At 47.0% G+C, this 26884-nt stretch overlaps 1 protein-coding gene across 2 annotated transcripts in view; it reads right to left on the bottom strand.

Moving 5' to 3' along the window:
• The window catches only part of LOC114860703 (mitochondrial import inner membrane translocase subunit TIM16-like), a 71111-nt gene that overhangs the window by 38116 nt on the left and 6111 nt on the right, over positions 1-26884 (bottom strand). For both annotated transcript variants that reach the window (XM_029159488.2, XM_029159486.2), the window contains exons 7-9: positions 26341-26391; positions 13311-13394; positions 13140-13222 (exon numbers count right to left, since the gene is read on the bottom strand). In XM_029159488.2, coding sequence (XP_029015321.1) covers positions 13140-13222; positions 13311-13394; positions 26341-26391 — 218 coding nt within the window. The remainder of the gene's footprint in view (positions 1-13139; positions 13223-13310; positions 13395-26340; positions 26392-26884) is intronic.

Genomic DNA, 26884 nt, shown 5'->3' on the forward strand with positions numbered 1-26884 from the left:
TGTGTGTGTGTGTGTGTGTGTGTTAATGTGTGTGCATGTTTCTCTCCTTTCCTTCCATAAAACAGTCTCTCTTTTCTTCGCCTGGCTTTAAGAGAAACCTGGTCCCTGGATGCGAGCCAGCTTTGACGCTCAGACTCAGCCTGCGCTGCTCAAAGGCCTCTATTGTAGTTTCAAGGGGCCCTTCTTTCGCAATTATTAACCAAAAAGAAATCCATATGGAATTACTTCTGAGTAAATACTTTTTGCACTTGTTTCCACTTTCTTCCGTCCTGTTTCTCTCTCACTCGCGCACTCGTTTTCTGCTTGCTAATTTCATTCCAGGGCTACAAAGAGACGGCCAAGAACAACGTGTTAAAGCGCGGGGTCACGTGGCTGCAAGTAGCCCGTGTGTTTCCCATGCACATCTGAATATTGTATTGCGATCCCATCTCTTTCGCTCCCGTTTTCCCCCTTTTCTCCAAGCAGCTCTGCTGCCCACACATCACAGTTGACCTACCAGTAACCTCCAACCATCAGCCTCAGGATTTACAGTCAGCTACTGGGCGCACAGACTGAACACAGACAACAGGGGCATTCAGCTCACAATTATGTTGACACAAGAAGCAGAAAATGCTTATTGCTCACGAATAATTCCTCCCGTCACGAGTCATATTTTTTGTTGTCTGAGACATACAGCTGCGCGTAATTAACATGCTAACCATCGAGTGCGTTGAACTTTAAAAAAGAGGAAAGCAAAAGAAGCGAGCGGGGAAAACGCGCCACGACTTTGTTTTGGGAACCTGGTTCTTTGGCTCCAGATTTTGGCCTCCTCGTTTCCCCACGGTGAGAGGCTCCAGCTCCTCTGCTCCACACTCTACCTCTTCCTGCCTCCAAATACTGTATTTCTGAGGCCCTAATAACAGATCGGGGGGCGGTGTGCCACACAGCTGCCAGTCTGTGCCAGCAGATGGCTCAGACGCCGCTCCAGCAAAAAACAGCAAGAAGGCGAAAGACGAGACGTGCGAGGCCACGAAAAACAGGAAAAGAAAGCACAGGGAGGAATTTGACTTTGGTTAGTTCTTGGCAACATGGCAGGCGCACATGCGATTCATTCCACGTGCTGCTCGGTAAATTATTAGATGTAAAAACAAATGGCCGTTTGATTCCCTTCCATCCTGGCTGTGTCATTGTTTCTATGCTCTGTCGGTGCAGGGCAGGTGGCTTTATAGTTGGACTGTAGGATTTAAGGGTAATGAAGGCACAGTGTCTGCGTTTACTCAGAAAAACATGAGCATGCCGTTACAAGCGTTAGGTCATCGAGGGTGAATGAATGAAATACTAACACACATTGGTACAATACTGGTCCATCATCCAGTGTTTACCTTTCGTTCAAAGTAAATTAAAAGCAAAGTCAAATCCAATGATTCTGGGGAAGAAAAATGGCAGTTGTTGATTTTGAACAGTTCTATTAGCATTGTCAGGCTCTCGTGTTTGTTGGCATTCCTACGCCTCAAAACCTCCAGCCAAAGAGTCCAGACAGCAGGAAAACGCGGCACGTGACCGTCACTCTCAGCTGTCATCGCTCCTGCGACGACTAAAATAATGGTCTACTGCTACCAGTTTGGTTTTTATCAAATGCTGCTGTAATAAACATTCAGAGGGCGGGGAAGGTGCAGACTTAACCACGCGAGTCATTTTTACTTTGGCAAAGATCACAAATTTTTATGGGATTGTTTAAATTAAATTGTTATGTGCAAAATACAAACATGTGGTGCTCTTTGTTTTTTGTGTAGAGTTGCTTTGTTATTTGCAATTTGGTCTCTGAAAGTCTAAAAAGAATCTTAAAAGAAAGACTAAAAATTAAGCTACAGCTTCAAAACATTTCTCTACAAATCATAAAATGCCAAATGGGGAGTAATCATCACATGTAGGATCTGTTGAAGCTCATTGTCACTGCAAGCGGCCACACATGCAACTTGACACAGCCCGAATAAAACAATATTACTCAGAGCCTCAATTCGTCGGCCCAGATCAGCAGGACTTCTGCCGACCCTGCAGGAAAAACACTGGGCATACACACGCAAAGGCCTGGATGTCAAGCAATATTAAAATACACAACATATGATTCTTGTAATGCGCTGTAAAATGTAATGCTGTATGCAGCTCGGTCAGGTGGGCGACTGCTGCGTCTGGCACGCTACGGACATTAGTTCCTGTGTTTGAGTTTAACTGCAGCGACTCCCTGCTGGTGTAAAATGCACCCACAGCTAAATACTGTAAGCAAATGGCCAGAACAACAGCATGTGTTGGAACTAATCCCGATTTGAGCCAGGTCTTCACTTGATATAAACAGAAAATAAAATTACAGCCCTCAGATCAGGAACTAAACTCAGAAAAGTGAGCAATCATGCACTTACGCATTCCTACTGGCTGGTTTGACTCCTTTTTATTCCCCCATTATTCATTTTCTTGGGTGAAATCAAGAGCAACACTTTAGACTCAAAACCTGCTGCACAAGCACAACAGCGGAGGCTTATTTATAACCTGGGAGCAGCACTCTGACGGGGAACAAGCCCGTTGAAGCTTTAGGGGTCAAGCCTTCGGGCCCAGATCCGTCTCCCCCCTAAGACACCGGCGCACATTCATCAAACGCTGCTGTGTACACATCCTGCGCTAACTTTCAAACTCCACTTGCATCATGGCTGCGCCGTGTATACACATCTGCAGATTCCACATTGTTTGTGGCTGGAACTCCTGTGTAATCTCAGACTGAGCGGAGCTTTGCTGTAACGTGGGTGGGCGTATTACGGGTACGGGCAAGTAAAAACAGCAAGTACTCGAATGATTAGCTCGACTCACTCAAACACATCATGTTTCAGAAATAAAATATGCACATAGTCAATTAGCTGTGCAGCAGCGAATTTATTTAAGTAGGATTGAAAAGATTTCCGCTGCAGCACTGTGTGTGTGTGTGTGTGTGTGTGTGTGTGTGTGTGTGTGTGTGTGTGTGTGTGTGTGTGTGTGTGGTGACAGACACGCAGTATGTGCCTGTAATCCTTATCATCACAGCAGGTGGCTAGACAGCATGATTTACATGCAGCCCTTGCAGAACAGGAACCCATTGCTGTGCTGTACCTGTAGCTATCAGCTCCATTTCAGTTCTGTCAACAGTGAACACTTTTTTGTGTCTAATGCAAAGCTGCACCTTGCGCATTTGCAAAATTAAGGTTTAGCGGATATCTGGTTAGAAATTTGTCAAACAAATTACTTACCCGTAAGTGAACAAAAACACAATGTGGCGTGTTCTGAGTGCTCCCTGTCAATCAAACTAATTTCTCTTCCCCAAACATCCGCAGCCAACTAAAGGTTCGCTGGCAGGATTCAATGGCTCAAACATCCTGCGTCTCGGGGCTGGAGCCACCTGACCTCTGACCCCTACTAGTGAACTACAATAAAGTGCAGTCAGCTTCTGGCCAACAAACACCTGTTTGTTTCAGTGCAGAGGAAGGGTGTGTTTAAGAGCCAGAGTCATTACGCTCAGACGCACAAAACCTTGCTAATCCTGTCCACGGGGAAGGTCTGGACAGTTGCAAGTGCCTGTGTGCTGATTGGTGGTGAGGTGGTGAATGAGTAGCAGATCAGGATAAGGCTGACTTTTACAGGCCGGCGTTCGGTAATTAGAGCGATGGTTTACGTAACCTCACCAGTCGCGACTGAACAGGCACTCTTTGTTTTATTGTTATCTATTTCAGTTTATCAAATTAACTACAATTACAAATGATGATTGCCGCCGTCGAGCTGCCAAGGAGCGAATTAAAAAACAGTTTGCAATATAATTACATGACGTTTCAAGTCTGCGCAAGTAGAATTTCATGCAGGATTCAAGGAAGTCAAGATTTGGGGTCCACTTTGGTAAATGATAGGTAGTAATTTTAAATATACACAGTTTGTACTTCATGAGCTAAAACATCAAAAACCACCACTCAGGTCCGTTAAGTATGGCCTAGGCCCTGCAGCATGTGGACAGGCACAGCCGACCCGTCCAGTTTAGTTAAAATGATACGTGCCACAGCCCGTTCAAAAGCCGCGAGTGTCCAGGGCTCGGCCAGGGTCGCAGAGGGCATCTGTCCGAGAGAAGGTGGCGCGTTGGCCGGGGTGGTGCTACGGTACTACAACCCAAAAAAACGTTGCCGCTGCACAAAGAAAACGCAAACAAAGACACCCGCTGGGCAGGCTGGCGCCACGTGCCTGTGTGGGTGCCTGCCAGCCCAGGCTCTGGCCTCAGGGTAGGAGTTACGGGTTCACCCCAGTGGAAACTCCGCATCAGTCTTCATCAGGCCCATTGTGGCCTAGAGAAGGTAGCGATTCAACAGACCCCCCAACTAATGCAGCCATCAGTTCCCAGGCGACCACAATCTAAATGTGGCCGCCGTGCACAGCAGAAAATAACTGTGGGGATGGAGAATGAAGGAAGAGAGAAGCTGGAGGAGGCTGAACCCGAGGCACCACATCAGGATGAGGGAAGGGGAGGTGATGAATGAACAGGCAGAGAACTAAAATAACTTCATAAACACGAGAATGAATGTTGAGAGCGAGATAAGAAGGAGTACACAGAGGTCGGTCTGAAAGATGGATGGAGCACTCCTGCAACACAGTAAACGGCAGCAGACTGAGATGAAGGGAGGAGGACGGGGAGGGGGTCTCTCCGGTTTAACCACAACATATTTTCCAATCGCAAGGGATATAATTTACACAAAACCCACTAAAGGTCATGAGCAGAACGTTTGGTGCCAGCTCCATCTCTGCAGCAAACACAGCCTCGCGTCTCCTCAGTGCCCGTCTCTGTGAGTCTGTGAGCGTCTCATCCTTATCTGTTCCTACGGGACCGGCTCCAGTCGCTGTGGATTTGGGGTTTTGGAGATGCTGCCGTGTGCTATTCCAAGGCTGCACGTCTCTTAACGACCTTGGTTTCTGCAGCGTGCGGTTCGCTCCGTTCCAGTTTTGATGCCTCGCGTGTCCGTCTTCGTTATGGTCCAAACACAGAGAGCGGTTGAGGGAGGACAAAAATATCTGAACAATGGCAAAGTTGGAATTCTTTTCTGGTCCATTAGTTTCTGAGTGACTGGAATACGACGGCGGTCGTAAAAAAAAAAAAAAAAAAAAAAAAAAAAAAAAGGAATACGACGGCGGTCACATTGAAAGGCTGGAGTCAAAATGTCTAATTGGGAAACAACACTACACCAGAATGAGAGCAGATATAAACATACTCGTCTCAACGTCACTCAGATTAGAGACACAATAAGTGGTTAATCACTGCATATGGGCACATCTGTGCTTCACAGTACCAGTGGCCCGTGTGTGGACCATCATGTCCAGGATGTGTGGGAAACGGTTAAGAATAATACCAGCACGTGCGTTCAGCTCTCTAGCCTGTGATGGTAATGAAAGGACCGCTCCGCTAAAACAGCAGCGACAGGCGGGTCGCAGTGAAAAGCCCAGCAGCTCGCCTACTTCTGTCCCCTCGGCCTCAGAGGAACAAGAGGCCTTTTGAACACCTTGGGCCTCTGCTTCTTTCTGGGCTGGTTAAACATGTTTGCCTAAGGTGCTTTGTGAAGGAGTTGCCTTTTCACCCTCGCCCCAGGACCCAGTTCACACACATGGCATATATAGAAATGCACTGCAAAAGGAAAACAGCAGGACAACAGCAGTTTTGTGCCCGCAGTAATCATGTGGGTATGAAGCTGGACAGGCACAGCAGCTTTACACTGTGTGTTTTTCAGAACGTTTCGCTCCTGGTGTGGAAAAAAGAAACTGAAAGCTGCTATTTTCTCAAACTTTCGTCATTACTCCGGTCCAAGCGACTGGACAGCAGCAGCTTGTAATCAATCACCAGGGTCAGGCGTGAAGTCAGCCAGGACGTAAACTCAACAACTAACTGTAAGGAAAACAAAGCAGCAGGATCCATACTCCTTGTTTCATGCACACTATCTTGTTACTGTTATCGGTTTTCTTGCGCTTGAATGCACGACTAAAGTCAGACATGGATGATTAAATCTACGTCACTGTGCCGTCAAATCCTGCTGAGTGCTGGTGAATGCTGTTTAGTTAGGGTCTGCGTGTGATGAAAAAAGGAGACAAAAAATGCAGATGTGTTCAGGCGTGTGTGCGTGTGTGACAGCGACCCATCCGGCTTGCTGGTAGGAATGCCGCCCCTCTAGCTCACGGTTCGGTGGCTATGTGAAAGACACCTGTGGCCAACACGCCCTCAACACACACACACACACACACACACACACACACACACACACACACACACACACACACACACACACACACACACACACACACACACACACACACACACACACACACACACACACACACACACACACACACACACACACACACACACACACACACACACACACACACACAGCTCCAGATGAGTGCCCCTATCCTGGTGCACAATCCCTCATGTGTCCACAAACAGACCAGCGGACAACCAAGCAGGACAGGAAGCACTAGCAGAGGACGAGTGCCAGCTGACAAACTCTTCAGATTTCATGAAAGGCAGCTCCCCACAGTTAGGCACCTTTTCACAATCACCTACGTAGGTCTGTGTGTTTGCACCAGTGACTGTGGCCATACTAGCGGCTTTATTTTCACCCCAACGCCCACAAAAGTCCTGTGAAGTCTGCTTCCCTCATCATCTTTTGTTGCCAGAGGAAACAGTCCTGCACAAAAGACGGCTCTTCGGGCCTCCTGCTCCACAAAGCACTCACACAATAGCCGGCCGACTAATTGACCTTGCAGAAATAATGTCAGCTAGCCACATATAGAGGACTTTCAGACGACGGTAAGAGATGGAAAGTCCACAGAGCTTTCTTTAAGAGCACAGAGAGTAAAGACCAACCCCCCCGAGGGTCCCCCACCTTCTCTTTTCTTCTCCCCCTTCAACTTCCTTGCACAATGAAGAAATTATTTCCTGGCTGCTACCACCTCCTCAACTCAGCCACCAATTAAGTTTTAATTACATTTTTAATCTGCTTAGCCAAGAGAACTTGCACAGATGTGAATGCACATAACCTTGGGTAGAAAAATAGGGGGTTTACGCAGGTGCAGAGCCCTTCATGTTGTTATAACATTACCATAGAGACCAGTGAGTCCTGACAGGTGCTGAAGCCTTTCAGTCCTTTGCTGCTCTTTTACAAACTGTACGCTGATAAGAGTGTGCACGTAGATGCACCGCGCGTCTCGCCTGCATCATCAAAATGGAAACGCGGCAGGCGACTACGGCCGCCGCTCGTAGCGTGAGAGCAGACGAGCAGACCGCGAGCAGCGTCGCGCCTCAGCACTGTCTGGATCAAACCGAGCGGGTCATATTTCTCCCATCTGACAATGACATGTTTCCTCAGCGACGGCCAACAAATGGGGTCCATATGAGCGGCATCCGCATCGGAGCATGCGGCTCACCTGCCATCAGCCAATCAGGGAGCCTTTTCAATAAACAATTTCCTTCGGTTTCCTCGAGTTTCCCTCTCAGACATCGCCTGCCAATGACAGGTCCAGGATTACTGGTTCCTATCATGGAAACATGATCATAAAACAGAATACAATGAGCAGATAATCCACCTAGCCTGTTCCTTCTATTATATGATAGGAAAAGTCTGCTCACTTGTACTCGTTTAAAAAAAAAGACGACTTGGGCTGGAACAACTGTACAACCAGATGTGGATGAGTGTTGTGCTGATATTGCACAGATCGCTGACACACAGGAAAGGCTGGTTGACATATTATGAGTTCAGCTTTGGCAGGAATGATTGGCTGAGAGTGCCTGGACAGTGGCCATCGTTATTTGGTTGAATCTGTAATGAAACAATGACTGTGTTGTTCAGCTTCAGATGTGCCGAATTACCAGACATGGCAGAATAACTCGCTGACCAGTGTTGGAGCAAGTGTGTTCTGCGTCGACGCATGTAGAATTAGCCAACACTGCTACCTGTTGCAGGTGTGACATCAGCAATAGAGTAACAAAAAGCACAGTGATGATGAGTCTAAGTAGAGTACATAGAGTAGAAAAGTATTTATAGAATATTGCAATGTAACCTGCAGCAACAGCACTCGTATACGTTTCCTCTGATATGTTAAGTTGTACTTTCGTTAGTGATCGTCGTGAAGTGTGCCGTGACAGGCTGCCAGTCTGCAGCGGTGGAGACGAGGCTGTAGGGCAGGGGCGGGTGGAGCGCGGGCTAGAGGAAACCACCCACTAATGGGAAACACACTTCTCTCCATCACTCAAATTGTTCCCTCCACCACAGCAGAGCGTCGGCCGGCGGCCAAAAGGTGACTGACGTCCAGAAGTGAGGCATGATTTAAAAACGGGTGCTCGGCCGCGCTGACGCTCGCAAAAGGGACAAGCACGAGTCTTATAACAGACGCACATGTGTTGAAAGAGCTGGAGGTGGATGAAAGTCAGAACTTATATTCATATATATGTGTGTGTGTGTGTGTGTGTGTGTGTGTGTATGCACACATATGAATTCAATGAGCTACAAAAACACATGGAAGAAAAAAATAGACAATCAATAAAAGCTTAAAGTAAAAAGATGAGATGCAGATTAATATTGGGCTATATAAATACTGTACATAGTAAAGTACACTATGACTAATTCCAGATGAAAGTGATGCATTAACTGAACTTTCTGAACCTTTACGCAACCTTTTATTTTGGAAACCCTTGTTGAACCCCCCCAAATACTAACCCCTTGCACTGACACTTAATGGTGGATTTGTTCTTCCCCTTGTGCATCCATGTGTTGTTCATAATGGTTTGTGCTGGTTCCACTTTAGCCGCGAGTCCTCTGCCAACCCAGCCTCCTCACATCTCTATCAGACAATCAGCTACTGAATATCTACCCCACAGAGCTGAGAGAAAAGTGATGAAATGCACTTGGGATGTTATTGCCAGAGCCCCTTTTATTAAAAAGGAGGGAAAAAAAATCCAGATGTTCAAGAAAAGCACAACAGCTACAAGTGCAACTATTCTAAAATGGAAAGTGAAGCCTGACACAGTTTTCAGTCACTCGTGCAGTTATTAAGCAGCATCGAGGTATTAACTGCCACGTAGCAACCGCCAGTTTAGTCAGCATGAAATCAAACCAAACTGTGGAGACAATGAGAGAAATGGTGAAAAGAATAGGGCTCAGAAGGTGGAGAAGGAGCTAGAGGCAGACGAGGAGGCTTTTTCATGCAAGAGTCCTTCTGATCCCTGGAGTGCTAAGCGCATACCTGCGGGATGAAATCAAAACCCTCTGTGAATTATATTAAATGTTCCCTGCCAAACACGCCGCATACTTCCATGTGTTTTTACCAGTTCTGCAAAGCTCGATTAGGCTCCGCTGTAAAAAGAGACACACACACACACGCGCACACACACACACACACACACACACACACACACACACACACACACACACACACACACACACACACACACACACACACACACACACACACACACACACACACACACACACACACACACTTAATTACAATCCCAGACCCTAGTACCGTATCTTCAAAAGCCTAGTTCCACTTCTGTTGTATCTGAGAGTCAAAAGTCAAAGGAGAGCGGTGAAACAAATAGTGATCCAAATATCAGCGCATGTGCTTACACAAGAAGTTCATAAAATCTGAAGGACACTATCTTCGAAACAATGCGAGAAGGGAAATTCAGACCTGTGTCCCTCGCTTTGCTTTTGTCGACCCCCCCCCTGCACTCAATCTCATCTGAAACCCCAAATGACTAACAGACTACAGACCCCACGTTTCAGCTGTCAGGAGGCCGAGTTCAGGCCCTTTGACGGGGCGTGTGCGGTCACATCTTTACCCTACACTCCACAAGGCCGCGGTGATGGCGGGCAGCGACTGAACTGACGACTTAACCCCGAGCATAGAGTCGGGATTCTACCTTTGCATTTCCAAAACAATGCTCCATTTAGTTCCAAAGAGCCAACTTGGAGAAACAGACAAGGTCCAACTGTTATTCAGACATTCTGTGGCATTTTCACATTTTCTTGCTTGGGGTCTGGTTTGGTTAAGAGTGCTCCAGCTGCACCTAATCCCCACAGGAAAGCCTTCATCTGGGACTGATTTCAGATGGCCTGGGTTGGGCTGGGAGAAAAGGGGGAACTGCTCTGCAAAAGGCTGGACCCCTTCTGGGACGCAGGCCTCTTCTCAATCCATCTGATTAAAGGGAGTTTAGCTCAATTACACCCAATGGCTGGCCGTGCTCTCAGGCACGACCCTGCTAGAAAAAGCACACATAAATAGGTTGTGCGACGCGTACGTGCATCACACCTGGGGTCCGTCCCACTCCCACCCCTCCGCCGCAAACGCTCCAGTCAGCTAACAGCCCCGATCTGTCAGCGTGGACTGCCTCAGAGGGCGAGTTCTTTGTGTAACCCGTGACTGAGTTGGGTAAACAGCGGGGTCGACCCTCCAGGGACGTGGTTTATGTCTTCTCCAATCGACAGGCGGGATAGAGGTGCGCTGCAGGTCAGAGTGATCTGTTTTAATCAGCCTCATTTCAGAAGGAAGACGGGCAGGAGGGGCGCCAAGATGAGGAGTAACAGAAGATGCTTGGCGTAAACGCGTACATGTGTTCCCTTGTAGTAGTTGAGTGGAGTAGAACATTGGTAGTGACTGAAGACAATTATGGGGTTTAGGGTGAAAGCCAGTGTTCTCCCTGGAGGTCATAGCTTTGTCATGCAGACTCCTGTCAGCTTCGTGTCAATAACAAGTTACTACCAGCAACAAGTCATCGCTACTTGGAGTGTCGGGACTCGAATGAACGGGAGGCGTGTTCAGTGACGTCTCACACATCTTCATGGCTGGTTGTGGCCTAATTAGCCTCATTACTCCAGTTCTAGTTCATTAAAAAAAGGCATCAGGAGTCGGAAGAGAGTGGTACACAGAGATCCATGCTCTTTTCCAGGATGCATATGTGCAGCTTCCATGGAAAACTGCTCATTATTGCTGCCTTTACATAGTGTAGTTAAAAACACACCTTCCATCCCACAGTTTCTCAGTGTTCTTTCCAATCCCTACGAAAAAAAAGTCTTTTCCGTACATTACTCTCTACCCAAATTATATTCCACCCACAGCCCAATTTTAAAGGCTCTGGCTCACGGACCTCTCTATATCGCAGAGCTCCAAAGAAAACAGTCCTACTGAAAGTTGTGGACGAGCACAGCTAAAATGATACAAGGCAGCCAGCACACTGCTCCAGTTGCACTCCTACTGTAGCTTAATGTGGCCCTTTGAATCAAAAACAGACAAGAAACTAGAAAGTATGCATCTGCATGAGCAGCTCAGGCCTAAAATGTCTAAAGCCTCCTTCTTTTGCTAGTGGTGGTCAAATCTATCAACCTCAAAAAATAATGATTATGAAAATTCTTTTCATTATTTTCATTGTAGAGAAATACATACAGCATAATAAAACTATCCTAAAATTTCAACCATAATATCAAACCACATAAAGTTTGAAAAGCTACACTGCACAATGAGATAGTGATTAAATGGTGGTTAAGATAACTGGAATGAGGCACAGACACCAGCCTCCATGTCTCTGTTTAGTTAAAAACAGACTATGTCAATGGTGAACAATAAAGAACATACTGTATTGAACTTACTACTTATCTAGAAATAGGCCACAGGGTTATTCTTTGACAAGAAAAGATGTAGGAACTGAAAAAAAATGGGAAAAGAAACAATATCGGTAAAAGTCTCAACCATCCTTTAACTGCCTACCTGTTTCATTTCAGCGCTGGTCAGCATCATGTGGAGCAAATGTGAGAAAATAATCTGTCTAACTAACGTAAACAAAAGTATTTGTGTATAATGTATACAAATGCAAAGACATTTCACAAGTCAAAGCTACTTAATGGTGAGCTCTTGTGATAAATAAAAAGAGGTAGACAGTCACAAAGCAGACAGTGGCTGAGTGAGGAGTCATTAGACGCATGCGTAACAGCTTAGCCGCAGATGAGCTGGACAACTGGACAAGTCCTCACACTAGTGGCACATTCCCTCACAGTGACACCGTCAGACTGTGAGTAAACCTAAACATTCCTCTGTCTACAAGCACACACCAGGGAGACACACCTTTTAATGAATTAACTCATTAACGCTGTCATTTGTGGCTTTCAGCAGACGCCACGTTCAGGCCATTTAAAAAATGCTGTGTGGGCATTTTCCAAACATCTAGTATGAATGTCACAAACAAAACATTTATCTTGGCAACAGAAAGTAAAAATGCAGCGACACTGGCATCAGATATTCCCCATGTCCATGAAATGTATACCAGCCCCAAACAATACAATGGATTCCAAAGAGGCAACACAGTGTCTCACTCAAACGAAGGAGGAAGTGGAGGGAGTGGAGATGAGTGTTGAGCAGAAGGGCAGAGAGAGGAGTGAGGGTTTTATTTGGGAGCCTGCTGGGACACGGTCTAAACATGTTATTAGCAGACATTATTTCCATATGGAAGGATAAAACCATGACATCCGGTAGAACAACATGGAGTGTTTGCTGCCACAGTAAAAGCAGAGGAAGCAGAGTGCCGTCTGCTGCTACCTCGCTAAAGTGAAGCAATAATAAATATAATAAATGGGTCTAACCACCAGAAACATAATGCATGAGCTGGATCTGACCAAGTCATCCTCACTCCCACCCGCACCCTCGACTCCCGCTTTCATTCCTCTCCTCTCTGCCGACCCGCCACGCTCTCGCTCTCCTCCCGTCCTCAGCAGCTGTGTTTGGAAAAACAAACACAGCGACTGCAGGAGACCGGCAGCCGGAATGACGGGCGACGAACGGAGGGGAGAAGTGTCAATGTGTCGACTGCTGTTCCTGACCCTTCACGCCGGTTATGGACAGAAACACACGGGGACTCTGTGTGTGGAAATGACAGGAATGTGGCGGTCTGGGAGGTCTGCACGCCCGTCCACACAGTCAAAAGGAACCTTTACAGTGTGCATCACATCGCGCACAGTCACACTTTGTGCCGCAACAATCCCACTCGCTCTTAACCAACATCAAACGCTGCGAGCGCCGCGTCGGAGGCGTGCGGCGGCCACACACACAGATGCAGTACTCACCCGTTGGAGGTGCCGAGTGACACAGAGCTGAGCGAAGAGCTCAGCTTCCTGCCGTCCCAGAGCTTCACCTCACGACCGCGCATCTACACACACAGGCACAAACACAAACAGTAAACACTGCTGCTATCGGAGGGTTTGGCAGCTTTATAAAGGTTTATTCCAGCTTCTCACCATATCAAAGCCGCTGGTCAGTAAAAAGTCGTCTTTGGCCCACAGAACGCGGGAATCCTTGTTGTTCTGGAGACCTTTGGCACTCTAAAGGAGACACATGTAAAAAAGTCAACTCAGACACAAGACAGATTACACACAGCTGGCTGATTAATAATACCAACACCTGTATAGTGAAGTCTGACTTTGAACCAAACCTCGGGGTCTAGTTAAAGATAATGAGTGAATGATTTGTAAAGAAGCAAGGAAAAAAACACAGGGAGGAAGGAGGAAAGACCGGACTATTCCCAGGTGCCCGACAGATCTGTGTGCTGGACAGATTAGGGCTTGTCCCATGAAAGGAGCACTTGTTATTGTTTGTGTAGGAGACAAGGCGACTTGTGCCCCCAGTGGAGATTGCATTACAGAACAGTGACACTGCATGTGCATGTGTGTGTGGGACGGGCAGGTTGTTATGCGGTTTCCATGGGGAAGACGTGGCAAAACAGCCCCGTCCGTCTGGGCCAGATAGGTGGTCCGTGAAGGAGGAAGACCGAAAACAACTGCACGTGTTGAAACGAGAGAATGTGCACGTTTGCGAAAAAGAAACAACCTGTTGAGTTTTGTGGGGGCACTTGAATTTATGCTTTTGAATTACGCCCCCCGCAGGCCCAAACAGCTTCCCAACGTCAGATCCCAAGTACAAGTAACGTCCTGCAGCCCCACTCGCTTGGTGAGCATCCTGGTCACATCTGGTTTATCCGCTGCACTAAAAAGCAGACTCACATCAAGCTGTCCCATAACGCTTGGAGGTCAACAGTGAGGTTTCTATTGAAAAGCAGCCGCAAGCCCCTTTAAACCCGCGGTGTCTCCCCAGATTACTGCTGTCATTTTTACGGGCTCACTGTCCCCACGGAGCAGGCTGGATGTCTGAGCGTGACGTGAAAAGAGAAGAAGAGTGTGCGTCACTGTTAAAAAAAGGGTTAAACACAAGCAGAGAGAGTTAGAGGAATCAGCTGGGTAAGCAAGATGGGGAATGGAATATGCAGACATTAAATGATTGTTTATATAATGGTGTTGGTGATGATGATGCAAAAAACATCAAGTCAAATAAGGGTGGTGACGCTTAGTTTTCAGAAGTGACACAGTTTAATTGATTCTGATGAAAGGAATTCTCAAAGTTCACTCCCTTCCCCTCGAGGGTGCTGTGATTGCGTCTTATCTTGTTGAGGCGATATAGATATGTAGACATGAGACAATGATTTTAGGATGAGTCATTTCACATAAATCTGCTCACAGCCGTGTAAACGTATCGTGTCATTTGTACATGCTCTTTTACTGTAATGTCAGAAAATAAGTGCAGGTCCCAAACTGTTGAACTTCCCCCGAACCTGGACCTTGATTCAAGGCTTGTGCTGGAACTATGTCCGTCAGCGAAGCAGAACAAACTGCAAACTGCAGCAGATGTGTGTGTGTGCACTGACCGCTGCTGGTTCAAACCATGAGGAGACCTAACGCAAAACAGTTTGAAAGGGAAATTCTGCTGCCCCACTCCTGGTCCATACCAGGGTTTTATCTGACACCATCTGGGTGTGATGCAGACGCTTTGTTGCTCCTGGGACGCTTCCAAATAGCTTCTAATCCCTCTTAGTGGATAAAACACTTTGCTAACCTGGCTCTGCAGCACATTTCTGAACGCTTCGTTAGCAAAGCCCTGACTGAGTTGATAATAAGTTCTGGATTGGGTAAACACTTAAGTCATGACCGTGGATCATTCTCCAGCCTGCAGTCAGCAGCAGTCCCCCGTGCAGGTAACCGAGCGCACATTCGCCTCGATAAGCTCATGTAAGCGAGTCTGTTGAGTAATAGCCCAGATGCAACAGACAGATCCAGTGTAAACTAAGACGTCCAAAAAAGCAATACATCACAAAGGAGCGCGGGAGGGAGATCGAAAGGCTGAAGCCAGCAGGATATAAACAGACATGCAGAGATTTTGTTGCCACTGATTCATCGCAGGCACCGCGGCCTGATTTCCTTCCAGGGGCAAGACAATGCAGAACTGGCACTCTGACCAAACTAGGAACACGTTGAGCACAGACTATTTTAATCACCTCAAGGTCTGTTTCACGCTAGCCGTGCTTTTATCGGAGCGATCATGTGGTGTATGATTCACGTCTCTGGCTGACGGCAGCAGGAGATTCCGAATGTGTTCAGATGTCATGCGAGTGTAAACAGTATAAAGGTCTGCATCATCACTTTACACCATATTCAGTCATGCTGAGCACCATGAGTGTGTCACTGTGTGGCACTTACAGTACTGCCTCATCCTAATGACATTTGTTAACTGACCCCAAATTCAAATGATGTAAAGGGGACAAAGAGACAAATCCTGTCTGGGGATCAATAAAAAAAACACCAGACTCTACGACCTGTTCATTGAGCGAAGGAGCATAGTTTTGCCATTACTGCATCCCTCAGGCTGTCACAACGCTGCCGGAGCCAGTTAGCTCTGGGCCTTTGAGCTTAAGGAAGCGTAGCGCAGCCGTCTGAGACACACGCTCAACTACTAACACGGTAGGGCAGCCAGAGGACACAACATCTGGGCTGTGTGTGTGTGTGTGTGTGTGTGTGTGTGTGTGTGTGTGTGTGTGTGTGTGTGTGTGTGTGTGTGTGTGTGTGTGTGTGTGTGTGTGTGTGTGCGTGTGCGCACGTATGTATATATAAACGCCGCCAAATAGTGTCCCTCCTCTGCGGCTGTAAATTCACCCCAAATCACATACACCTACGACCGCTGAACTTTAACGACAAGTAGGAATCGATCACGGCAAACTTGAAAAGGAGGCACAGCCGACATGGGAGGGAGAGAAAGGGAAAGAAAAGGAGAACGGAAGACAAATGATTTTCCTTATTGGCCAAACAATGGAGCCAAGCTGATGGGTTTCACAGACAAGGACGCACGGACCTGAAAACGGTTCATGACCAATGATAAAATACAACACCTGCTTATAGGACTGGATCAGCCACAGTGGGGAGGTAAAAGAATCCTATCACACAGGTGTCTCCATCAAGATGTGAGTAAATGTTGGGATGAAATGCTCAGACAGGCTCAACAAAGGTAGCTGTGATGATATTAACATAAGTCCAGTGACACCAGTCAGGTTAAACCGTGCAGACGCAGATGTAGCCACAGGAAAATGCCAGTCAGCAGTCTGCCCTATTATGGTTTTAAGCGTCTATGAAATATCCTCTCCCAACATAAACAAAACAGATCTCTCCATCTCCTTCTGTTCTTCTACAATGGTTATTTCCCTTCTGAAATTCAACAGAACAGCACGTCTGTCGCTCCCCGAGACTGTTGATTCACCCACCGGGACAAAGATCAGGTGTCTGTGTGCACATATGGGAACCATCACAGTCCCTGCATCTCCATCCATCTCTTATACAGAGTCCTGCGTCTGTCTTCTGTGCATCAGGTTAGCGCATCAGTATCACAAACTACTATAAAGGCAGATGTTCCAGTTATCTGACGAGTGCTTATCAGCTTTGATGTCAGACCTTCAGACCTATCAGCTATGTCTAAATAGCGTCTGTATAATAATCAGCTCTCTAATTTACACAATTACTGTCAGTAGCTGGTGTCATTTCTAAAGGATCTTTAGTAGTAAGAAAACTGCAGCTGGTTTAACCTGCTTCAGAAACAAACTACCAGATGTTTAAATGTAAAGACTAATTCTGAGGTTTCTGTTGACAAAGTCGTGTTTGCTGACCTCTCTGGTTTCTGGCCCCGCTGTGTGCTGTCACTATGACAGACAACACTGCACAAAGCCGCTCCTTTGCACCTCTCCAGTCTCACAGAATCAGAATTATTTCTCTTCAAATCAATAACTGCTGCCCTGCAGCTTTCATCACCCTTGAGAAACAGACTCCCTCTCAGTCTTTTAATCTATGGCTAATTAGGCTTTTCAACAATTACTGGGTTTTCTGTATCCTGTTCTGTCTTCATGGCCCATTTAGGTCAGGATTCACGGCCGCGAACGTGACTGTGAAGGCAGGCTTCTAGAAATAGGACAGAGCAGTGGGGGGACAGGGCATGTGGAAGATGGAAATCAAACCAGCCATTTTATCCTTTCATTTCCTCCACCGCCTACCGCCACTTTTTCTCCGTTAATTGGAAACATCTTACATTTAGCCTGCTCCTCCAAAGAGCCACAAGTCACTCTCTTATTTTCCGTACTTCGCTTTCCTCTGCCCTCTCCCTTCCTGAAGATGAAAATGAATGTGCAAGGTCAGGAGCTGGGCAGGGAGTGTAATCTAAGGGAATGACAACATGGAGTAAATCCTTACATGCAGCTGTAATAGCATGAATGTGAGAAGTGAGCCCTCTGACATGTGAGGGCCGTATATCTTGTACAATGGAGTCTGCTTGAACTCTACTTTCAATTTCAAACCAAATTAAAAATTACAAGTAGGAGGTTTTTAAATTTGAGTTTTGGTAAAGTATTTCATCCACAGGTACTGATTTACTTACAATCTGCCACTGCCGTCATGCTTTTGTCATTTTTGCCTTGCCGTCACACTTTCCCCTCCCAACCCCATTTGTGTCAGCACATGAATAGAGCTGTACAGTAAAACTGCAGACAGGAGAGCCAGCAGCACAATGAGTGGCGCTCAGGGGCCAGGTCCACTGTGCAGACACAAGCAGAGCAGTCCTCAGCCCCCTGGGACGGCCCGCGATATGAACTGGACTGATCCCGAGTTAAATATAGTACCACGCAGGATGAGATATCCAGAAGGTGGCCCTTGCACCAGTTGTCTGGATTCTGCATACGGTCCATCTTCGCTTTTAACAAACAATGGACCGAGGAAACGGCAGGACAAGAATATTTCAGGAGCTGCAAAACTCAGGCTAAAATTTCCAGCTCTGCGTCAGCTTCTGTGAACTGTGGAGAATTTGTTGGAGGGCGATCATCACTAACTACTCGCCACAAAGACGTCACCCTGCGTTTTAAGTGCAGAAAAAATACAGGTTGTTGCAATCATTCGACCCCAATGGAAAAATAAATCAGAGGGGGGGGGCAGTAGGTTGGAAGGAATGACTTCAACCACAAATCAATTCGCTTTTGGACACCAGAAGCAGAGGTGAAAAGAAATGAGGATGAGGGAGAAAATACAGTCATAGAGCGGCAAAAGAGAGCAACGGTGCACATTTGGAAGGTAATTTGAGGCTGTGTGGAATATAACGTGATGTTATTCTATGCGAGGCTAAAAATACAGGCAGGCAAAATGGATGTATGTAAAATCACTCTGTGCAGAAGGACCCGGGTTCTCAGCGGTGTAGGCTTTCAGGAGCTGGCACCACGCTGCCACACCGCCACTATCCTCTATGGCTGCCTGATTCAATTAGCAGAAAGCTAATTAAATATCAGGATAACTATTCCTACCAGGCTTGGACATGCTGGAAATTTGTTTTACTGCTGTGCAAGACGAATAAAAGGCTTTAGTGCTAGTAGTAAGTGCTGGATTTGGTGCATATTGGCTGCACGGGCTCCAGCCTGACAACGGTGCCAGCCCGGGCTGCAGTCACCCCCTCCTTGGAGCCTGGTGACAACCATTTGTAGCTAATTACACCATACTGTGGATGGGCTGGCATCAGCGGCCTCCCTCTGGGAACGCTACCCAAGGTCACCACGGCCGGTCTTGGATCAGAACACCATCCAGCGTTTGGTCGGTTCCTGGAACCAGCATGATTAATGGGGCCGCCGGATTGCCCGAATCTGCATAGCAGTCCAAGAGAAGCACTGCAGAGCGAGAAGGGATTTCAAGTGATATCTGGGGGTTTTTATGGTCAGTGTGGTTGAGGTTTAAGAGCTGAATATCCTAACGATTCACTTAGTGGCCTGGTGCAAGCAGAGAGGCACCGGGCGGGATGGGGCACTAATGACAGAGGAAGGAATGATGCTGCTGACAACAGCAAAAATAAATCCAGCAGCATCTATCTGTGCCAGACAGACAAAGAGATCATTCTTAGGAGGAGAGGGTGTGTTAGGGATGCACACACACAGGACTAATCATGCCCATACTGTTGGAGACACCACCCTGTAGCTGTACCCACCCCAGTTCAGTGCCTGTTGTCATTTACGGCCCTTTCATATCTACAACAGATACAGATGGCCAGCTCCGCTCCCTTCCTGAAACCACATCATACGGGCCTCACATCTTCAAAGTCACCCCACACATTTGTAAAGAAGAGTGCATTGTGCAGAGTGGGACTCGCCCAGGAGGCACATGTGTGGAAGGCATGTCACGCTCATGTCACTCCAGTGGAATCAAGGCATCCTCAAGCTGTGTAACTACTGAGGGCTGCTCCTTTGCAATAAGAGCGCGGGGCAGCTTCAATCATCTCGCACGCGAAAGATGAATTCAACAAATAACTGATTAGAATTACTAAATAGAGGTGCAATTAAATGACTCAATCACATACTATCCAATGTGGAACGTACGAGGCGTGATCCCAGCACATGCTGTGCAGCAGCTAACTGACAGCTTGATTTATTACCTCATCCACACTGTGCTAACAAACACCCCGGCCCTGTCGCTGCTCAGCCTTCATTCCGGCCTCTGACAGGCCCTCTAGCGCTAACTCTACCCCCAACCCTCGACGGCTTTGCTCACGGTGAACGTTTGTTCAGCTCTTGCATGAAACCACAAATCGTAGCACAATCTGTTGTGTTAAGAAGCTCAATTAGTAGAAGATGACCTAAGCGGGCTTTTGTTGGAGGAGGAAAATAAGGCGCTCGTGAAGACATGTGCGAGCCAGATTCCAGGGGCCCATGTGCTCAAAGTCATTATGTTAAAGACTAGCATGCTTTCACCTCCGAGAAGAGAGCCATGCTGCAGCAGCAGCAGCAGCAGCAGCAGCAGCAGCAGCAGCATCAATGCAGGTACGCACACCTGTGTCCCCTTCCTTCAACCTGCCTCCTGAAACAACCTCTGCGAGTCAGGAAGGGGGAGAACTGTTTTCACAGGGCTGTCAAACACTACAATTTAGTCTGTGCATCCTGCAGCTTTCAACACTTTAGTGGAGGATCTTCAGAGTTGCTACAAACATACTGTACAGTAGTCACATGTTGTGGCTATAAGTGTTCCCCTTTACTACTAGCATTTAAGCATTTAACTCTTAACTTACATGCATGTTACAAAAAGACAAAGTGTGCTTAATGTTAGTTTATGCTAAAGTGACTATGATTTATTAGAGTCACTAAACTTGACCCAAAAATAATTATATAAATGTTGGTTTTGATGAAACTATTGCAGCATATGAAGCAAGCAGAAAAATAGAAATAGCAGCAGGGGTCGCATGTAAAGAGCCTAAAGAAACAGCAACCCAGCACAAGTGTAACACTTTCCTCTGTTTGATTAGTCATGACGTATTGAGGGAACTCTGAAATGAGACCCTGTGTGTGTGTGTGTGTGTGTGTGTGTGTGTGTGTGTGTGTGTGTGTGTTATTGCCAAAAGATCAATGCCAAAGCATTGAAACCTCGCTGCGCTTAACTCACATGAACTCAGTCGCAACTGCTCCACAGAGTCAAAGCAAACACCAGACCCACACATTTAACAACTAGGCCCCGGTTTGGAACAACAACAAGCCAGTTCACACCTTACATGCCTCATGTATCTGTGAGGAGACCAAACACAAATTAATTGTTCTTGTCCTTGTATCGCCGCCAGAAGTGGCCAAATTTAAAGCATACTTAGGGAAACAGTTTGCCATTTTAAATAAAATGAGTGGCAAAAAATAGTGATTAAAGCCACATTGCAATTCTTTAAAAGGGAAGAAGCAATAAATAGGACAAATAGAGGTGAAGTCACATGGGAGCAGTGCAACGCTGACACTGTGCTGACTGGGAAGTACTGATGTCAATGTTATGATTAATCTCATATACTGAATCAGTAGAGTGGCCTTCTCCCACATTCAGACGTGATGACGGAAATTCCCAGCAAGCTCCCACAGCGATTCCCACGTGAACTGCACTCATTTACCAAGTAAGAATAATTATTCTATTATTTTATTATTAAAGCTGTCTTGGCTTAATTCTTCAAATTATGATTCTGATTAAAGTAAAATAAATAATTGGGCACAATGACTGACAACTGAAGAAGATGCTAATTCCCATGAGGCTGATCTTCCTTCAGGATGTAGCAAGAGAAGGACGTAACTGACGTCCGTATTTAGTTCCAGGTGTCACACATGTGCGCATGTGGCCTTAATTAGTTGGAAACTAAGAATCCCCGAGCAGCCAGCACTAATGAGGCCTCTCCTCGCAAACAACCCACACATGTGAGCAAAGAGCTCCGGCGCTGCCAGCTGGCGCCCACGCGGCCCATTCTCTCCAAAAACGTCAGCACCAACTTCGAACGCTGCTGCACACGATCCGTCTTCATGAGCTGCAATTTGTTCAGATTTCACCTTGCATTTGCCAAGTCCTGTAACTCTGGACACCCCCTGCCCCCTCTGCTGCTACTCCAGCAACCGGAACGAGCCATCGTTTATTAAGCCTCGGCTTAATACCCACAAACACAACACACGACTCAAACGTTATACCGAAACAGAGCCAAAGGTGAGATTGTGTGTTCATTTGTACCTGAATAGGCACAATGGGCACACAGAGAAGCATGGACATAAACCAAGCACTCATGGATCAATGATAAATGAAGCAGGATCAGCCAGTGGAAGATCCAGTGTAAAATAAATAAAGCATGTTTCCCAATCAACATCTGTAAAATGTGTTTATATGTGTTTTATATGATCAAGGAGGTGCAAACACCATGAGGAGAATGTTGCTGGTGGGTACAGGAATATTCCTGCTATGATGCATTCACAAGCCTTCACATGCATATGCAGCCATGGTGGACGGCACAGGCATCGAAGGCCATTCAGCCACGTGTGATCGCAAACAGAGCAGGGTTGCTTATTGTCATAGTGGACGTGCAGGGGAGCGCTTTCAAACACAGAAGCATTTTTGGCCGGGTTTTAGGTGAAAGCATCTCGGCTTCGGAGCGGTGATGAGTAAGCCTGTGACATTTTCTTGGAATGAACCCCCTTTCTTCATAGACGTTATACTTCACATTTCACAATGTTGACTCGGTTTCCTTGTGGTGTTAGTATTAGACATTCTCCAAATGCTAAACAAGCTTCATTCTGCGGGAAGTATCAAAATCCCATTCTCTGGCAAGCTCTGACATTCTGAGGAGGAATTATTCGGTGGTACGACAGTCTCCTCTTCCTTTTGGGAGTCAGACAAGCATTTCCACGTCTGTGTTGATGTGCAGCTGGCACTCGGTCACTGCCAACGTGCCCTGAGCTGCAGTCGTCTCAGCGACTCGCTCCAATCATAAAGTGTAAAAGCAGAAATGCAAATAAGGCAGAACATATGTTTGACTTTTAAATGCTCAATCTGCTGATCTTGAACCTTGACGCAGTTGAAAAGCTGAGCTACTAAATGGAGCTCGAGTTGACAACCTCCTGCCTCATCCTAAGTGCTGCAAATCAACAACAGCTACTTGTTGAGTTTGCATCCCTTTAAACAGATGATAGAAAAGCAACACCTTATATCAATATCCAAGCATCCATGCAGGATCGCAGGTTATTGGGCCATTATAATATTAATATTAATCACATACAACACACAGAAAATGTGATCTAGAATTTACAAGTGTGTTACAATCAAGTGGCGTGTGTTGTGTTCAGGGAAACACAAGGAGGCATCTTTCCCTCCCTTCATACGACTCATTTGATACTAAATCAACTGCTCTGCAATGGTTCATCGGCACCTTATTGTGTATATAACGATTAAATCTGAGTCAAGTACACGCACCTACTGCCAATTCCTAAACACCCACGCGTTCCTAATTACAAGAACTCAGAAATAACACATTCTTACAAATGCAGTTTATTGTCGCGTGATGAAAGATTCAACAGGAGACTCACAGATATTTGCACACACACACACACACACACACACACACACACACACACACACACACACACACACACACACACACACACACACACACACACACACACACACACACACACACACACACACCTACCAGGGAGCTCAGTCTGTGATTTATGGCTGGATATAAAAGATGGTATGAGTGGCTGCCCTGAGCCACCTATGGCAGTAAAAATCGCTGTGCTTTTCCTTGGCCCTGCCCAGCGCTTTCTCCTCGCGTCCAAACCCATTCCAGCCCGTGGTCCTCTCTAATTTCACCCAAAGCAGCAGAAGCTAGAGCTGGAAAAGAGGAATCTGGTCCCCAAGTCCAGCAAACTATTCCCTTTTCCTGTCTCCCTACTCCTCCGGCGACCACAGATCGACAGCTCTACGGCCAGCGCCGGCCCAAAACTATGAGGGGTATTTTCGGCACTGTAATTTGAAGCACACATGGTATATGCACACACACACGTACACATATACACATACATATAAAGAAACAGACGCTCAGCAAACACACAGACGAATGGGACAAAACAATTACAGAGTTGAGTGGACAGGCGACACATGTGCCCACAGACACACGTTCTTCCATCCACAGGACACCTCGCCCCATCGGCGCCTGTTGTGTTCTGGGTCTGAGGGAGCTCAGTGCAGATACTTGTCTGCAAACATGAGGCCAGTATAGGGCTGCTGGGAGAACGGGCAGCACCCAGAACAGCAAAGTGGGTAAAAACAACTTTAATGTTTATATCTGATACCACCTCATCTGTCACTGCCGCTGAGCCGTATCTGTAACACAAACGCTGCACATCCAAGTTAACCAATCAGCCTGAGTGGCTCCTGATGGTTAACACGGCAGAGCAGAGTTTAATTGGCTCGTGAATAGTGACGATAGAAAGAAATGCTGCCACATCTACAAACAAACAGTCTCACCAACTGTGCCAACTACCTAAATACGACTGTCTGCTGCTCGCGCTCTCAGATACACTCATGCACTGATTACAGATGCTGTATATGCTGCTCCTCTTGTCCAAGACCTTAATTACGCTGCATAGTCGTATTTCCCATAAATGCAGCAGGAGCAGGGCTGTAATTAGGGCCTATATTTACCCCACCTGGCTGAGGGAGAGCCCGGCTCGGTGCTGGCCACAAGGATGAGGCAGCCCTGCTCCACGATGCTACCCTGGGTCCCGTTATGGGATGGAGGGCATATACCTGTATGTGGCATGTCACAAAACTCACTGTTTTACACACATACATTTATGCATCCTTCCATCTCTGCTTTGGCAGACAAGGCGATACAAGGAGTGGCAGCGGCTCTCCCATTCACCAGAGAGACAGCATCACACATCTGGCAGTTGTCACGGCGAGGCTTGCTCACTCCGCTCTCGGACGACTTTAATCTGAAGCCTCTCAAAGCGGGACCTCGTGTGTTTGAGATAAATGGGAGGAGGGAGAACATGAAACCAAAAAAGGGAAGAGCAGCCCTCTAATAACTTTGATCTGGATCCTAGCATCGGTTTGAGGTGGTGAAACCATGTGTGGAGTGCAGCAGAGAACAACGTGCTGACTCAGGCCTCTGTGCTGCTCCGGCCCCTGCTCTGCGGCAGCGGGACCAGGAGAATCAACGAGTGGGGAACAAACAGAAAAAGAAAACAGTGACAGGAGGTCGCAGATTGTGCCTGGGGCAAATTCATAAAGCACACATTACTGGTTCCCAGTTCTCCTTCAGACTTCTGTCACATCTGTTTCCCTCCTCCTCTCCCACATACAGCCTGCCGTTCACCACTGTCAACTATCTAATGAAGTCAAAAATGCCATAGACTGGGCTGGAATGTCCCAGCAGAGCATCCCCAGCACCAGAAACCACCAATGTCTAACTGGTGACGCCATTGCAGACATACGGACAGCCCAATACTGATTCATTCTACAGTAATGAGGCCTTTGGCTGCGCAGAGTGATTTAAATAGCTATTTTATTTGAATTACTTACAGCCATTTGTTAAATAGAGAACCAAGAAGGGCCAAGTCTGGGATAGCATTCATCAGGCGAGGGTTATTGGGGTCGCTGTAGCCAAGCTGAGCTTGATGCCCCCATGGCGTGTGTGGCGAGGAGGACACAAAGCACAACATTCAAATGTGCTGTTGAAAAGCAACATGCTCAAAGGCGCTTGAAGAGAGACACACCTGCTGTAAACATCCAAGCCAAACACTGGAGAGCAGCCGGTGGACATTAGCGTGTGTTACTTAAGCAAACAGACACAATCCAGTCACGCGCGTGTCGTGAAGACGTTCAGCTTTAAGTGTGCCACACACCAAATGCGCGTGCACGGAGCCTGCTTTAAAGCTGCCGGTCTGAGTCGGCGACGTGACGTCAGCAGGACGTCAGGACGGGGTCCGGGGAACAGACCAAACCGACAGACAGATGTCCAACCATGTGCATAAACACAAACATGCAGGTGTCCGCCTCACATCCACACAGGGGGATGAGCCTTCCGGGTATTCCTCTAGTCTAATATTTAATCTGCTGCAGCATGTTTTTCCACACAGCCCGAGGCGCATCTTGGTAATTAATAAACTTCAGGAGGTCTGATATAAATGTGTGTATGAATATCTGCCACCCCACAAACACTCCACTGCTTCATGGGTTCATGGGTGCCATTGGTGAGAGGTTTCCAATAAAGCGTGAGAGTGGTGATGAGCAGAGACGCTCATGGTCACAGCAGCTCAGTGTGGGATGGGTACCCGTGGGAAGAAGGGAGAAGGGCCTGCAACTTAGGCAGCGCAAACATAAATCAATAGGAGCCGAGCGGCCAGCGGTGAGCTCTCTGGGTCAAAGTCAACATGTTTATCACAAAACGCAGTGGTGGAAAAAAATCTGTTTACGATAAAGTAACTACGCACACACTCACACGCGCAGACACACACACGCATGCGCAGACACACACACACGCATGCGCAGACACACACACACACACACACACACACACACACACACACACACACACACACACACACACACACACACACACACACACACACACACACACACTTACCTGAACGGGTGTCAGCTGGGCTCTGGGGTCAAACACACGCAGCATCTTGTCCTATAAAAGGTCATATAAAAAAATTTAGTGAACAACTGACAGATGGAAGTTAAATAATGACTGATTCACTCATATAGGCTGACTTCATTTATCGGCATGATCTCAGATTCATGTGACCTTTCAATGGCCTCTTGCCTTCCCAAACATATATTAGGATATTCAGTCATAGCAGCCAATCAGAGAGGCTCCTCTTTGATTGAAAGGAAATGGGCCCTAACGAGATCAGGCTGTGTTAGTGGGACGTGCGTGTCTGCAGCCGTGTCACTCAATACTGCCGTGTGACTGCGATCACAGCAGCTGCCTGACATACGGAGCCGAGAGCAGGCAATGGGGAAGAAGGCTTAGACCAAACCACGCACACATTTAGCTAACATATACATGTCAAAGGGAATCAGAAGGCGGATGATCAGAAAACTAGACTCACACACACGCGCGCACACGCACACACACACACACACATACACGGTGGCACTATGCAACACCCAGTCATTCT

This window comes from Betta splendens, chromosome 8 (genome assembly GCF_900634795.4).
Source record: "Betta splendens chromosome 8, fBetSpl5.4, whole genome shotgun sequence".
Taxonomy (NCBI): Eukaryota; Metazoa; Chordata; class Actinopteri; order Anabantiformes; family Osphronemidae; genus Betta; species Betta splendens.